This window comes from Eublepharis macularius, chromosome 7 (genome assembly GCF_028583425.1).
Source record: "Eublepharis macularius isolate TG4126 chromosome 7, MPM_Emac_v1.0, whole genome shotgun sequence".
NCBI classification, from domain to species: domain Eukaryota; kingdom Metazoa; phylum Chordata; class Lepidosauria; order Squamata; family Eublepharidae; genus Eublepharis; species Eublepharis macularius.
Window position 1 is genome coordinate 75,246,108 of NC_072796.1, and position 16,067 is coordinate 75,262,174.

General features: G+C 38.9%; 1 protein-coding gene across 3 annotated transcripts in view; it reads right to left on the reverse strand.

Annotated features, from left to right (window-relative positions):
* OSBPL1A (oxysterol binding protein like 1A) overlaps nucleotides 1-16,067 on the reverse strand; it is a 92,904-nt gene that overhangs the window by 11,588 nt on the left and 65,249 nt on the right. For all 3 annotated transcript variants that reach the window (XM_054985320.1, XM_054985321.1, XM_054985322.1), the window contains 7 exons: nucleotides 9,856-9,931; nucleotides 5,667-5,801; nucleotides 5,214-5,311; nucleotides 4,433-4,615; nucleotides 3,944-4,051; nucleotides 2,585-2,674; nucleotides 2,194-2,320 (listed from right to left, as the gene is read on the reverse strand). In XM_054985320.1, coding sequence (XP_054841295.1) covers nucleotides 2,194-2,320; nucleotides 2,585-2,674; nucleotides 3,944-4,051; nucleotides 4,433-4,615; nucleotides 5,214-5,311; nucleotides 5,667-5,801; nucleotides 9,856-9,931 — 817 coding nt within the window. The remainder of the gene's footprint in view (nucleotides 1-2,193; nucleotides 2,321-2,584; nucleotides 2,675-3,943; nucleotides 4,052-4,432; nucleotides 4,616-5,213; nucleotides 5,312-5,666; nucleotides 5,802-9,855; nucleotides 9,932-16,067) is intronic.

Below are 16,067 nucleotides of genomic sequence, written 5' to 3' on the forward strand. Positions count from 1 at the left end.
TAAAGCATAGGAAAAAATACTTTAGAACACTGTTTAAAATGATTATAATATAAAACAAATATGGTACTAAACAGTGAACTAATCAAAGTACTGACTTTAGTTCATCTGCAATTTCTGCTACACTTACAACTGCAGTATTCACTTTGAAAACTGGAAATGTAAATGTAAAAAACCCACTCACTAATATAATCAAGCTGTATGGGGAAAAAACACCATTTTCTACATTGGCAAGAAGAAAGATAGATAGAAAAGTGATTTTTTCTAAAATTTCCAGATAATGCTTGGGTTTCAAGCTACTGGTTAAAGAAGCAGCTACTGATGTTCTATTCTACATTTTCTTGTGGCCTGAGCTGGTATCTCCAAACCAAAGAAAAAGGTCTGACGTTAAAGTAGTCATGTTATGTATTTGGATCTAAAATAACAACATCCACCTGTATAGCCAGATTACAAGAATTAGATAACTGGTATACACAAGTTATGTTTTTCATTTCTTCACCACTTTCTCCCATGGGCTCCCCTCAGGTGCTCTCTTAAGGACAGCGGAGAATCTCCAGGGCTTTTCCATACTTCTGATAATAAAATACTGAAAACTGCATTGCAAAGTAGCAATGATGTGAATAGGGCATTTAGAAGGAAAACATATTCTGAAGTCATAAAATAAAAGGACAGAAGAATCGGTATGACATGAAGCTATAACCCATTAAAGACATAATCCTGTCCAAATTAAGAACATAAAGCACATTTGAAATCAATTTTTTCCCAATGAAATCAACAGAAAATCCTTTAATGTTATCTGGATTCTATCTTAAGCTTCAAGAAGTCTTTCAAAGGTATGAATTATGCTGATCAACCCAGTATCAGGCATAGTCTCTTGACAGTTTGAAAAATGCCACATTTTTACAGAAAATAATTCCATGAACTATTCAAGATAGCCAATGTCTCCCATTTATGCTGTTGGAAGGGGAAAGACTAATTGCTAACGTAAAGAATTTGTCTACTGAAGGAATTTGTGAAGGTGCATCTCACAGCGATACGGGATGTGCCTATGAAACCTCAGCGGGGAGGAACATTGGGGACTTTGAGGGAAATTTGGGAAAAACCTGAAGGTCATAGAAGTGCTTTGAGATCTTACAGAATAAAGAGTACAATCAGCAAAACATACTGGCCTTGCAACATGGTATTCATGCCTTTTGTACAGCATACCTTTTGCATTTCATGAAAGTAACTGGTCATTATTTGGAAATATACACAATTTCAAGCAACAAATAATGTCAAAAGGTTAGAGATGTTGGGTTCAACATGTGAATTTTCTCAGGTGTGAGAAAATTAAAATGAAAATGTAGAGCAAGAAGCTGTGGATTTCATCTTGACATGCATTTCTAACTTGAACTAGCTACTGTTTCCAAAGATACACTGACTCATACCCAACCATCTGGGCACAGAAGACATACTCAATTTCCCCACATTCCTCTGTTCCTGTAGCCTTTCTAATGTTCAGAAATATAATTCCTGGGGTTGTAGGACCCACATGGCTGGAGCATGGTGGGACAAGGGTATGAAAATGCCCTCTCTCTCAATGTACTTGTAGAAGAGGGAGGACGATAATTTCGCTCCCTTGTCTAGCCTCCTGCCCCACATGGCTATCCCTCCACGTGGCTCCCATGAGCCTAGAAATGATCTTTCTGGGGGTTGCAATGGGCTGGAGGGGAACATGGGAAGTTTTTGCATTCTGAGCACAGATTATGGAAATCTGAGTGATCAAAAAGCATGTTAGCCACGATATAGAGTGTGGATATAACAAAGAAAAATAATTTCACCTCAGTAGAAAACAAACAGCAAAAGAGTGATATGTGCAGCAAACTGAAACAACAGTATCATGTGATACTATTGTTTTTTGCACACAAGTTTTTTTTTTCATGAGCCAAAGGCAGACTTCTCATACTAGAAGGGAACCCTCAAATCCAACTCCACAACACCACATTTTCCAGATATTTTAGTTATATGAACCCCTACAGTGCAATGCATTGCAAGAAAACCCTTCTGCACTCTCCTATTCCTATCACTCAGACTTCAATTCATCAACTAGAATAAACCTTACTAAATAAAATAGTAGAAGAGAAGGTCCCTACAGAACAGAGCACTAAAAAGTCAACAGTGACCTCCCCCCAATTGCTCTGTCTTTTAAAACAATACCTGCTTATTGTTTTTTTTATCTTCGGTGTTTTTCTTGTCATTTTTTTTGTAAGCTTCAAATGTAGCAAGGTCAATACTGTACAAACAATCAGTCCATTTTCCATAGAGTGCACATAGTTTCTTTTTGCTGTTAGAAAAGAGATTTAAGGAAAAAGTCTTTTTTGACTTATTCTAGTATTCAGTTTCAAGCTCTATACAAAATTTTAAAACATTGAAAAACAATCAGCACCTCAAGTTGAATACACATGAAACTGCCTTATACAGAATCAGTCTACTGATTGAACCTTGGACCTTCTGCATGCAAAGCATGTGTTCCAGAACTGAGCCACGGTCCCCAACCCGAAAGCCCCTCTTCCCTTGTATATGCACACTTCAGAAAGGAGTTTTTTACCTTTTGTCCTGAATGTAGCCCTCAACTTTGTGTAATTCCTTCCCAAAAAGGCCACATGGTTTGAAATTTAACACACACTTTTCACCAGTCCTGTAGAAGAAGCATTATATTTCAGCTCCCTTGCAGTGCAGTTTTTCTTCCAATATTTGACTTAATTGTAGAAATCAAGCTCTAACCTCTTTAGCATTTAGCAAAATAAATGCAATGCCTCTGCCTTTTGGAGACAGGATGCTAAACAGTCAATTTTGGGTTGGTCAGTGGACTTCACTTCCATGACGATCCTCTCTGCTATCAGCACTGACAAGCCTAACAACTATTTTCATTGCTTTTAATTCCCCATCCTTCTTGTCCCATATTGTAGTAAGAGCTACATGAGGGTTTAAAAGGTCATTTAACAGGAATGAAAACAGTTGCTTTTCTGCCAGAAAATGTCCTCTGCATACTCCCTTACCAAATGTGTTGCCTATGTCACTAGAAACCATCACCTTTGTCCACTGGAAAGAGGCAAAATGGGAACATGGTTTAACTTACAGGTATGAAATTCTCCATGTCTCTACTACTTTTTCAGGCAAATAGATCAAGAGCATCTAGCTCCCCCTGCCCCCCAGCACTTGGTCACAGATATTCTGTGCAAAATTAGTTGTTAGAATTTTTTTAAAAAACTATTCCCTAGAAAGATCTAGCAGAAGTAGCAATCCCGAAACTTAATTATGCAAATTTATGCATGCCACTGTCCAACACAGAAGGAATAACCATCTTTACCAGTCAGAAAACAGGAATGTATAAAGTATGATATACCTTGCAGAGGGAAAACTTGATAACTGAGGACACAGAATTTTATTGTCTAGCATACCTAAGTCCCCATTATTTTAAATTAACACTTACTGTTTTCATCATAGCACAAACAAAATATAGTTAACTGAGAGGACTTTCCTCTTTTAATGGCATGAGTAGTTTTTCAGGTTTCCTACTAAGGCAGAACTTTACAAAAGAGCTGAAGAACCCAGGCTGAGATAAATGGGATAATGGTCAAAGGAGGAGGAGAGCTCTTCTCAAAGTTAAGGTCCTGGATTAGAAAACCAGACAACAGCTCTCTGCCCTTTCCAGCCATTGGAGAAGAGGAGAACGATGTAAATGGCTTTGGAGCCCCATTGGGGTGAAAGTCAGGATATAAATGAAGTAAAATAAAATAAAATAAGATTTGTACCAGCATGAATGGCAAATTAGCTCAGTTCATGTCACCTGCAGATGCCAAATCCTTCTAAAGGCATGTTTTACTTATTACATCAGAGTACCCACTTAATGTGTGTGTTATAGGTAGCACATGCTCTACTTGCAAAGGAACAAGAAGAAGCTTACTTGTGATTGGTTATTTCCATATTGCCATACTGCTCAATCCACAGCTTGCCAACAATAATGTTATGCACACAGCAAGTAGGATTTGTCCATGTATATGCTTCATTGTGTCTGAAGAGAAAGAACTATCAACACCAGCTGTATAGTTTTGCACATTCAGAAAACCATTTATAAATGACACTAACAGAACCTGCTTTTGTAAAAGACATAATGATCCCAGATGTAAATTTGTTCTGCCATCGTAATATATTAAGGAACACAGAATGCTCCGGTCACATAGCCCAAAGAGAAACCAAAAGAAATGTTTTTTATGTACTCCTTAACATAGCAATTCCAGTGCATTCATTTGCTGACAGAATGGTGATATTTTTGAAGGGAGAAAGCAGGTTTTTTAAAATTATAGTTACTTTATACAGCCATGCCCACACACCTCTAATACAGTCAAAATACTCTACAACAGCCAAAACACATGGAAGGGTCTGACAAACTTACTCAAGAAGTTTCAGAGTTATTATCCCCTTCGGCTCTGCTTCAACACTCTTCCCCCAGAATTTAAGCTTAGGATAAATGGAACCATGAAACACAAAGTCGTTATTCAGTCCTTCAGCATAAAAAGCACTGACTGGTGGGTGATGACTAACTTGTTCCGAGATGAGTCTGAATCCAAGATCTTCTCTAAACGGGGGGTGGGGGGGGGAGAGAACAGTGAAGTGATTAAAAAGAAGGTATGCCATATTTTGTACAATACAGGAATAATTGGCTTTCATAAATCTCTTCCTATTACAGGATATACAGTTAGCAACGTTGGAGATACTTTTATGCTAACAGAGCTTTGAATTGTATGAAACAAATAGTAAGTTCAATGTTAAATAAACAATTTAACTGTAGTTTTATCAATTTGTGACTCAAATATCTTAGCGCACAACAACATCATTCGATTTATATTCTGCCCTTCAGGACAGCTTAACGTCCATTCAGAGCGGTTTACAAAGTGTATTATTATTATCCCCACAAAATCACCCCATGAGGTGGATGGGGCTGAGAGAGCTCTGGAAGAGCTGCGACTGACCCAAGGTCACCCAGCTGGCTTCAAGTGGAGGACTGAGGAATCAAACCCAGTTCACCAGATTAGAGTCCTGCCACTCTTAACCACTAGACCAAACTGGCACCCAACAAATTATGCATGGACTAGTTTCTCTTAGCCAGTACATGTCCAATGAGAAATATTCGTATTAGGTAAACTAGTCAGTTAAGTCCATTAAAGGTTTATTACCTAACAAGTTCATACGTCTCTCCGAGTAATGGGTTGAATGGCTTTCCTGTACGTTCCCACTGAGATGCAACAGCAGAGACAGCAAAGGCAGCTACACACTGTTGAAAAAGTGATTTATATACATTATTTATACTAGCTTAAAATAGCAGACTTTAATATTTTTCCCATGTCTTCTGAAGCATTAAACTTGCACAGAGCAGGCAAACATTCAAATAGTGCAGTAAGCATGTATTTACAAGGGAGAAAAGTGCCATATCGCCATTATTTAAAGCTAATGCAGAATGTCAGATAATTAGTATATCTTACCGCCATAACAACAGTTAATTTTATTTTCAGCAAAAGAGTTTGGCTGAGATTCACAAGAGTATCCTAGATGCTTTAAAAATAAGCAGTTCTCCCATTTTTCTGTTTATGGTAAACAGTTATCACATTCACTTCTTTAGCACTGAGTACCTGCATTCTTTCAACTGGATCAGAAAGAGCGCTGGCTTTGTGAATTAAGTACGTATGCTCCATATATTCTGTCAGTCGCTGTAGGAAACTCAGAGGTTCATTAAAAATGACTGGCATAGTTATCTTGGACAGCTCCTAGAAGAATTTTAAAAGCAGTATTAATACACTGTAGTGCATTATCAAGATTGTGACTTGTTTTTCTCTGCTATATAGTAAAGCTAGCCTACTGGCAGCAGAACAAAATAGTGATATGCAGAAAACCAAAATACTTTTTAAACAAAAAGCTGCTCGTTAAGCTGAAAAGTGAATATAATGCAATTACAACACTAGATGTGGACCCAAGTTCAAATCTCCACTCAGCCATGAAGCTCACAGTCAATGAGTCACTCAGTCTAGCTTACCTTGATGATAAAATGTGGGGGAGGGGTGAAAGAGAAACCATTGTGCTCCTTGCAGAGGAATGGAATAAAAGTGTAGTAAAATAAATAAAACTTAAACAACATTGGTAAGACACAGGGTCATGCTAGAAAGAGATGGGAGACTGGTGATTAGTCACTTGTCAGGTTTTGACCTACAGTAATAAGTCACAGCTTGTTCTTTATATGAATGTTCTTTATATGATTGCTTTGAAAAATGAATACAAAAGGATCATCAATATCATCCATGGCTGAGTGGTAGGGCATGTGCTGTTCATAATTAACCAGACTGATTCACAGCGACTAACAACGAGAGTACAGTTTGTCGCACAAAATGATAATATGAATAATAATATATACTTATTTGGTATATTAGTTGGTATATCCAACTGATTTGGTATAAAGCTGACATGACAATAGGTGTATAGCCTGTTTAGGATGGGACTGCAATCCATCTCAAACAGCAGGTTTCAAATTCGGGAGTGGGTCTGAATTGCATTCCCTGGATAAAAAAGGGCAGAGGTGCCTAGCTGTGGCTGTTTCTGGAGGAAACAGACTTCATCTCTATCCCACATGCCTTAGCAACATCCAAATTTGATTACTGTAATGTGATCTATATAGAACTGGATTTGAAGACAGTTCAGCAATGTTAACTAGTTCAGAAAACTTTAACTAGGGTTGTCAAAATGAATATGTCAAGCCAATATTACACCAACTACATGGTCTTCTAGTTAAATTTCCAGGCTCAAGTCAATGTACTAGTTTTGACTTTTAAAGCCCTTAACAGATTTGGTCCAACATCCATGAAAGACTGCTTCTGCCTCCGTTAGCCAAGATAGCTTTCACAGGAAATGGCACAGGTGAATTTAACTGAGACCCATGCAAAAAATTTTGGGCAGTTAGCCCTACTCTATTGAACTCCTTTCCCTAGAAGCTTCATTTAGCTCCTTCATTAGAGGCCTACTGCTGTCTGTTTAAAAACTCATTTCAGAAAGACTGAGTAGGATTGATGCATCATCTCTGGGTTTTATCTAAACTGGTTACACTCACTGTTGGCTTTTACAGAAATTTCTTTTTTTGTTATAGTTTTTTATCATTATATTGTAGTGTTCTTATTTATAAGCTGCCTTGAGCATTTTGTCCATAGAAAGGTAACCTAAAAGTTACATAAATATGTAATACACACACACTCAAATATGTAACTTAATAGTATGTAACTTAAATTAAGCCTCAAGGATACTGGAGAGGGGCCATAGCTCAGTGGCAGAGCATCTGTTCGGCATGCAGAAGGTCCCAAGTTCAATCCCCAGCATCTCCCATTAAGAGGATCAGGTAGTAGGTGATGTGAAAGGCCTCTGCCTGAGACCCTGGAGGGCCAATACTGACCATGACAGACCAATAGTCTGATTCAGTGTAAGGCAGCTTTATATGTTCATGTGATCACAAATTTTCTCTGGGCTAGACATCATCCCACAGGTGGATACATTATCCCCTTTACCCTGAAAAACAGAGTAACTAGAGACATATACATTGTCCGTGTTGGGCTCTTCTGGAAGCCTCTTGTCTCCTTTTTCAAATTGAGTGCATTAGGGTCTACCCATGTTAAACTGGATTGTGTTCCTCCTGCAATTTCTGCAGTTACAGACCTATGGTGCATAATGATAATGTCAATCTGACAAATTTTCACATACTAAATTAACATTGCGGCCAATCCTGACTTTAAAATTGGGAAGAAATCTTTTCTATGAAGAGCTTGGACAGACAGGGGGGATGTTTACTTTGCATGAATTTACAGGTTACGTGGATGGGATATCTGGAAACCTTTTATGGATGCTAATGTGTAGATTTCTCATTATTGTTGTCATGTGTTTATTTCTATTATGTGTGAGGCTTTTTTATTCTTTTCAAATAAAATAACTTTTTTTAAAAAATTGGAGACTGGAGCTATGAACAGATATGTAAAAAAAATTGAACTCAACCAAATAAACAAGGGATTTAAAACTCCCCCAAATAACAGAAACAACACTGGTAACTTTGAGCAATGACTGCCCTCGATGGCTGTTGCTAGGCAACCACAACTGTATTGCTAGCCTCCAAGCTTGGTTTCTGTCAGTTAAAGGCAGGAGGACAGGGCAGGGCTCTTTCCAAGGCTCTTTTGTCCTGTGAGGAAGCACTCATTGTGGCTAGGGCCAGCAGCATCCACCAGGCTACTTGCCACCATGTGACTTCCATGACTCACTCATGCTCAGTTGTTTGCTACCACTCAGCAGCAGCCTTTCCACTAAAGCCAATGTGGTGTAGTGGTTAGAGTTTCAGTTTAGGATCTGAGAGATTCAAACCCCTGCTCTTCCCTGGAAGCTCACTAGTCACACACTCTCAGCCTAACCTACCTCACAGGGTTGTTGAGAGGATAAAATGGAGGAAAGGAGAATAATGTAAGCTGCTTTGGGTCCCAATTGTGAAGAAAGGCTGTAAATGAAGTAAATAAATAATAAATATAGCTGTATATGGGGGGGGGGGCAGATAAAAGGTAGGTTTCTTGGTAAGTGGGAAGGAGTGAAGGAAGCAGGGAAAGGTGAAGATGTAGGGGTTGGCAAGGGAAGAGAAAAAGGAAATGGTGTGGGAAGGGTGATAGAGGAGAAAGTGAGGTACATCCTGCGAGTTCTTGTGGGTTTCCTACTGCACAACTGGCCCAGCTGCCAGTACTGTGCAGTTTTCTCAAGGAGAGGGTGCCAAGAGTAGGGAAGAGGGAACAATGAGGACAAGAGGGGCAGATAAAAGCAGGTTGGCTAGTGAGTGAAAAGGAGAGAAGAAAGAAGGAAAAGGGGAGAGGCTGTGGGAGTTTTCAGGGAAGCAAAAGAGTAAATAGTGGGGGAGGGGAAGCAAGATGCCTCTCACAAATCCTTGCAGGTCCCAAAGTTGTGAATATCTAAATTGGGATTTCCATTTCACAGGTCATGCTCTTAGCCGTCATCATCCATTACGAGATACCAACACCTTTTAAATGTTTCAAAATAAAATTTATTGGTGTTCAAATGAAGACTTAGGGAATTCATAAGATAACTCAAAAAAGAAGTGGTGGGGGAAAGGTATACAAATGCTCATTAGTTATAGCACTGCAGCACCATCATGTCTGCCATCTTGTTTGAGCACAGAATAAGTTCTAGTATAATCTTACTATAGCTGGATAGAACGCAATGAAAGCAGAATGTGCATAATAGCTAGTATCACCAGCTTCATGTGGCAATGATTCATTACCCAAGAAAATGATCTTTGATATGACCTAGTTTCACTTTTAGTTATTTTTCTATACATACGAGGACTGGAGTCATGCCTAGATATCTAGTTTAGAATAACAAAAAAAGGAACTTGGGCCACACTTTAGCCTAGATTCTCTTACTAAGACGACTTCTGTACTTTGCGTAAACATTTTTTCCAGAGAATCTGTAAAGTCTTCCCTTTATTAATCACACTTTCTTCGGTAAAGAAAATCAAGTTCCCAAATGAGATGTCTGTGACTTGTACAGATTTCTAAGTGAATCATAGAAAAGGAAAGGATTTCACAAGGCAGTGAAGCTTGTGCTGCTTTGTATAACACACACCACACACGCACACACACACCACACACACCCTTTATTTCAGAGGTTCTTACATATTCATCACCAGTCCCAGCCTTTTATATAAAAAAGAACTGTCTGCATCACATCATGCAGCATCTTTAAAAGACAGATTGTACGTATGCAGATCTTTATCATAAGCCATGAGTCACCTACCATTCCGATGCACTTTCTTAAGATGCTCCAAATACTGAAATCATTTCTTGAAAACATTGGAGAGGGCAAGCTTGTTCTAGATTGATAAGCAGCGGAAGGGAAAAAGATGAAAACATATCAGTCCTGAATAATAAGTTTCCAGATTTCTCAAGGATTTGTAGAGGTTCATACACTGATGGAGCTAACCTCTGAACAAAATTCTAGCTACATTACTCGGAACAGTCCACCATTCCCTTCTGTAGTCCACAATGCTCTAAGGAAATAGTTTGTCTGAATCCACAAGCCACAGCAACACACCTCATTGCAAATCCTCAAAATGTGCTAAGCAGTAAATTTAGAGCAAGGAACTAAAAAACAGCTGCAGTGAAAAAAGTAGTTTTATACTGCCCCTATGTGTTTTGCTGCAGCTTCTTCAGGGGGCTCTGTATAATAATATCAGATACTTTCCACAGAAGTAGTTTCTCTGAATAAAACTTTTTCCACTGTACCACTATTATTTTGTTTCTTGCTCCATACTTGGTGCCGCTTTCTTTTCTGGCAGTGGTAAATTCAGACACCCCATTTTGCCAGGAGTGCTGTCACACACGGCAACAAAGAGTAAAAGAAGGTAAGCAGATTGATGGGTTGACCCTCTCAATTTAATTTTAGTTTTGGCTTTATGAAAGAAAGGTCTATTTTAAATTTTACATAAACAACTGAGGGAGGGGGGGGAGTCATTTAAAATAAACTGTAAAAAAGGGCATCACATTATCCTAAGTAGTATTTAAGGCTCCCTCCACCGCCCAAAGCTATGGCCAAGCAAAATTCAATTTATAAAGCAACATTTGAAACATACAATGCAATGGCAAAAAGCATAATGATAATTTCTGAAGAGCAACAGGAATGTCTGCCTTTTTAATGCTAGTAGCATGATAACTGTAATGGGGAGCCTATCTTCAGGGTGGGGGGAGAAAGTCTCTTCACTTTCCTAATCAACAGCTACTGTTTGTCATATCTAAATGGAATGATGAAATTGACTAGTCTGGATCACAAGTAGGTGTTGCTCTACTCAAATTCACATCGACGGAAAAAAGTTATTGAGTGACACCGAAAAGGTAGTCTTTGTAGACTTTACCCCACCACATTTAGCCCCTTTTCTTTCATCTTTTTTTAAAAAATGAAAGCTCTAAAACCAGTTGTAAAACTAAAAGAGGTGATTTTGATTTGACAAGTGCTATCCAATAGGTTCCCACAACAGTCATATCAGAAGAAGGCAGATATTGTAGCGGTACTAGACAAGTCCCTGGAAGCTAACGGCAAGCTTCTGAGGATACTGCTCAAAGCAAAGAAACCTGCAAAAAAAGCCTGACTAAAGACGATAATGGAACAGAAAAAAATGAACATGCATGCCATGGGCAACAGTACCACCTCCAACCCTCCGTCATCTATACACAGTCTGCATCTCTGTGACTTAACTACAGAATCTACTCATTTCGCCCAAGATATAGTTGTTTCAGCAGCACACTTTTTAAAAAAATCACAAAAAGCAAGCCACAGGTCAATAAAAATCATTTTCAGTCTTGAATCCAGGTATGCTATCCCAGGTCAAATTCTCTTCTTCCTGTCAAGTGCATTAAGGTGAATTCAGGCAAATTACTTCTTTACTTTAACCTACATGAGAGTTAATTGTAGGAATAAAATTGAGGCAAGAAAGCCTAAGTCTAAAAGCATCCGAAGTGCATGATACAGTGGGAATGAATGAACTGGTATTTTAGCTAATACCAGTTTTGTAAAGTATAGTATTTCCATGTCAAACCAATGTGAGGCCACTGAATAGCCAACAAAACAAGCAATGCATCAGAAAACAATATAAGTTTATTCAAAAACAGAGGGACATAATTTCAAGCCAGTTGGACAGTCATATGGTTTTGTACATATATCTATTCCAAGTACAATTCTCTCATTGTTACTGGGGAATCTCAGTTAAAATTCTATAATAATAATTTATAGTAGTACTAATAGTTCTTCTAGAATAGTAATTTTTTTTAAAAAATCTCTACCATATATTGAAGAATTTTATAAATTGTTTACTAGCTAATGATGATTACTGATTTTCTCCCACATAAATACTTCAAGAACAAATATGGTGTGGTAGTTAAAGTGTTGGTCTAGCATCTGGGAGACCTAGGTTCAAATCCCCATTATCTAACTAAACCTTTTACCTGGAGATGCTAAAGATGGAAGTAGGATCATCTACATGAAAAGCAGATGCTCTGGAACAAAGCTATGTTAGATAACATCAGGGGTGGTGCCAGGTTTTCTGGCACCTGAGGCCAGATAACCTGCACCCGGGGGCAGCTTCAGGGGCATTTCTGCCCCCATGTGCACACGCGCAGAGCATGCGCAGACCCAGACTGCATGATGACATCACTGAACGTGACATCATCATGCAGGGTGTGCTGCTGCGAGCCGGCCACTCCATTGGTGAGGCAGGCAGCTGGGACGGCGGGTGGGTGGCCTCCCACCCTCCTGTTCAGTTGCCCCGCACTGCCCCGACCATCTGCCATGCCTGGCTGGCCCGTAGCTGTGTGTTGGTGGTGGCAGCAGCAGCAGCTGGGAGGCTGCCTGCTCAGTTGCCCCATGCCGCTGCTGCCAGCACACACTCCTGGCCAGGCACAGCAAGCAGCTTCCAAGCCCTCCCGTTCAGCTACCAGTGCTGCCGCCGCCAGCCTTGCGGCTCACGCCCCGCACCCGGTCAGCGCTCGAGGCAGCTGCCAGCACCGCCTCAAAGGATGCGCTGCCCCTGGATAACATACACTGCAATCCTAAGAAGAATTACTCCAGTCTAAGCCCTTTGAATTTAATACATGCCCATCTAAAAAATAAATCTCTTCCAGAAGCAAATCTAGTTTGTTATCTCAGACTACATTTAAAGTTATAACCCAGATTGTTCCCATTCTTTGAGCTAGGCCTCTGGTCCCTGTGACATGTGCATACACCAACTTTCTAGATTTACCCTGCCACTCCATAGAACTAAAGAGATTCAACCTAAGGAATGAAAACTTTGGGGGGAACTGTATTGCAGTGTACCCTCCAGAGTCTTTATTCCTTAAAGGAATAAAGTTTGTTGTAGTGGTTATGAGCGCAGGACTCTAATCTGGAGAACTGGGTTTCAGTCCCCTCTCTTCCACTTGAAGCCAGCTGGGTGACCTTGGGTCAGTCACAGCTTCTAGGAGCTCTCTCAGCCCCACCCACCTCACAGGGTGATTGTTGTTGTGGGGATAATGATAACATACTTTGTAAACTGCTCTGAGTGGGTGTTAAGTCATTCTGAAGGGCGGTATATAAACTGAATGTTATTATTAATGTTATTATGTGAAGCCCTGTGTCACACAAATTCAAGTAACAGTATCTGCAGATTAACTGGGAACTTATCACCACCATCTATCCTGTAGAAGTAATCAGCAAACAGTTCCACAATGCCATGTGGAAGTGTTCAGTGCTCCATACTGTCATTGGAATCCTGCCTTCCTAAAAGAGACCTTCAGTAAACAATTCATTTATCCTTTCTAAGCCTTGCCAACTATCTCATGTTCTACTGAAACGTTTTTCTTCCTCTCTTCTCTAACTGGGTTGTTTTTTGGTAATGCCCACCCAACTGTGTATAACGCCTTGGGGTCCTTATTTTGGGTGGAATGGTGGCATATAAACACTTTAAATAAATGAGTAAATAGGAGCATCATCCTACCAGGAGTCAGAGGCCAATAATTCCTATACTAGCAATTTTCTCAGACATCCTGGTTTAGCAGTAGTTTGGGCTTGCAGCTATACAAAGAACGCTGACAGTTAATTTTCTACATCACTGTGCATCATGCATGTTCAAATGTTAATGTTTCATTATTTGAAATTTCACACACACACACGCAACAGGACAGAAGCCAAATCACCGACCCAAGAGCTCAGAGGCAGAAGGTGTAAGAGAAGTTTGTTTTTTTCAACCAAGTTTAAATTGTATGAGAATGAAGAGGAAAGAATCCACTGCACTCTGACAATAATGACAGCAACTGGTAACTAATTACATTTAAAATGGTATATTTTTATAAGACCAAGATAAACATGTTTCTAGCAAGTTGCTTGAATTTAATAGCCACATTTTTGGGAGGAGAGCGGCTGTTTTTCATGCTGTGTGAGACAAGGACACATCTACACTACATATTTGAAACTAAGTCAACCACCATGACTTTCTCTAAAGAACTGTGTGAAAATACTGAGACTTCCTTATTCAGCTTCCTGGGTAGAAGCGACCATAGTTAAACAGGGTTAAACATGCAGTGTAGATGCGCTATAAATACTGACTGTAAAAGTTATTTTAAATAAACTTTCTTCCCACCCACTCCCCTTTAGAGTTTCTACATATTTTGGAAGTGGTGATCCCTTCATGGGGTAGGCCTGTATCCAGTTTACATTTTGAATCCACGTGACAGGAATGCCTCTTTATTAGGGCTAATGTCCAGTCAGGAAATCTGAAAAAGAATTCACAAGTAAGACAAAAATTCTCCATTTCAGAAACAACTTGTATGACACTGAGCCTCCTTAAACAAATGACTCTATACATTCATTTTAAACTGATTACTAGCATTATAGCATCAATTATTGTTTTAAAATTAATGTTTAATAAATATCAAAAACAATTTAAGACTTAAGAAACTGAAACTGAAAATTGACATGGTAGCCAGCTATAAGCCTACTGGTTTCAGTGAAAGAGTAATAGGAAAATAGTACTATTTTACTAAAAATAATAGTACTAATAGTACTATTTTCTTAAAAATAGTATTTTTAAGACGTGGCTTCAGGTTCAATGAACACTTTCTTCATGAGTTATTTACAATAGACAAACTGAAGCTAGCATTTCGGCCCAATAATGCTTGGGGAGTTCATACAGCTTTTATCAATACAATTTAGAAAACAGACGCATATGTTTCTCTAAGAATAAAGTTCTAATTATCATGACTTTATTACTGTACTAAGTATCAAGATTTTATAGCAGTTCTTTCCACCTTTTAAAATTTTTAAAGTATTGTTCTAACCTTCAAAACTGCCCAGGAGAATTCAAGTGCTTTGGGAACCCATTTTTTTTTTAAATCAACATTCATGAACATCATATTAATGAAGACATTGCTGTTTAAGCTGTATGAAGTGCTCACCCCAATGTTTTGGTTTACAGGCCATGCAAAGAATCAGGAAGTCTCTTGCTTGAACGTCACCTCAGCCATACATTTACTAAGTGCTTTAAGCAAGTTACTCTCAACCTTAGGCCTCCCTCTGCAAAATAGTAAGAATAACATCAAACTACCTTTTGGTGGTGCTGTCAAATCACAGCTGACTTATGGCAATCCCTAGTAGGGTTTTCAAGGCAAGAGACTAACAGAGGAGATTTGCCACTGCCTAACCCTATATAGCTTCTGAGGTCTGACAAAGATCAGGCTTGCTTGGGCTAGTCAGATTAGGGTAAACTACCTTTTAGGGTTGTTGTAAGGATCACAATGTCATAATGTATGTGAAATTACATATTGCAAGTATCATCAGCTTCTGAGTATTACTACATATCTACAGAAAAGTGCATGTTCATCAACACCTAGGGTTAGGAGTTTTTAACAAAAATCCTTATCTGTATTTTTTAAAATCCCACCAGAGCTTCCTTTTACTCATACCTTAACTAAGCCAGATCAATGATCCATGGCCTACAAACAAGTCACGTGTTAGCTTCTATTCCATCTGCATGAGTTCATCATATCATATAATGGCCAATTTTTCATACGCTTCTGGCATTCTTTGCCGTTTCAAATCATGCACTCTTCAAGAGTATGTGTGTAAAGTCGAGAACACTACATTTCCAGAGCTGAAAAACACTGTATCTTAGCAATGAATATTAACAGTCCAGGTCAACCCCCTTTAAAAGAGAATACACAATTCTTCATATAACATTTGATGGTTATATCTACAGTTTCAGGTAGTTTGCATTTTATTAACCTTTAAAAAACTAAGTTACTGTATTTTGCATGGTTTACTGGTAAGCTTCTTTGGGTGTGCTACAAGTCAAAAGGAGTCTTAGAAATTAAATATATAAATAATATATGAAGCTGGCTTATTGCTTTACCTTCTGGTTTTTAAAACTGAGTGTATACAAGGACATTCACACATTATTAATGTCATATGGCTGAGATACCTGGCAG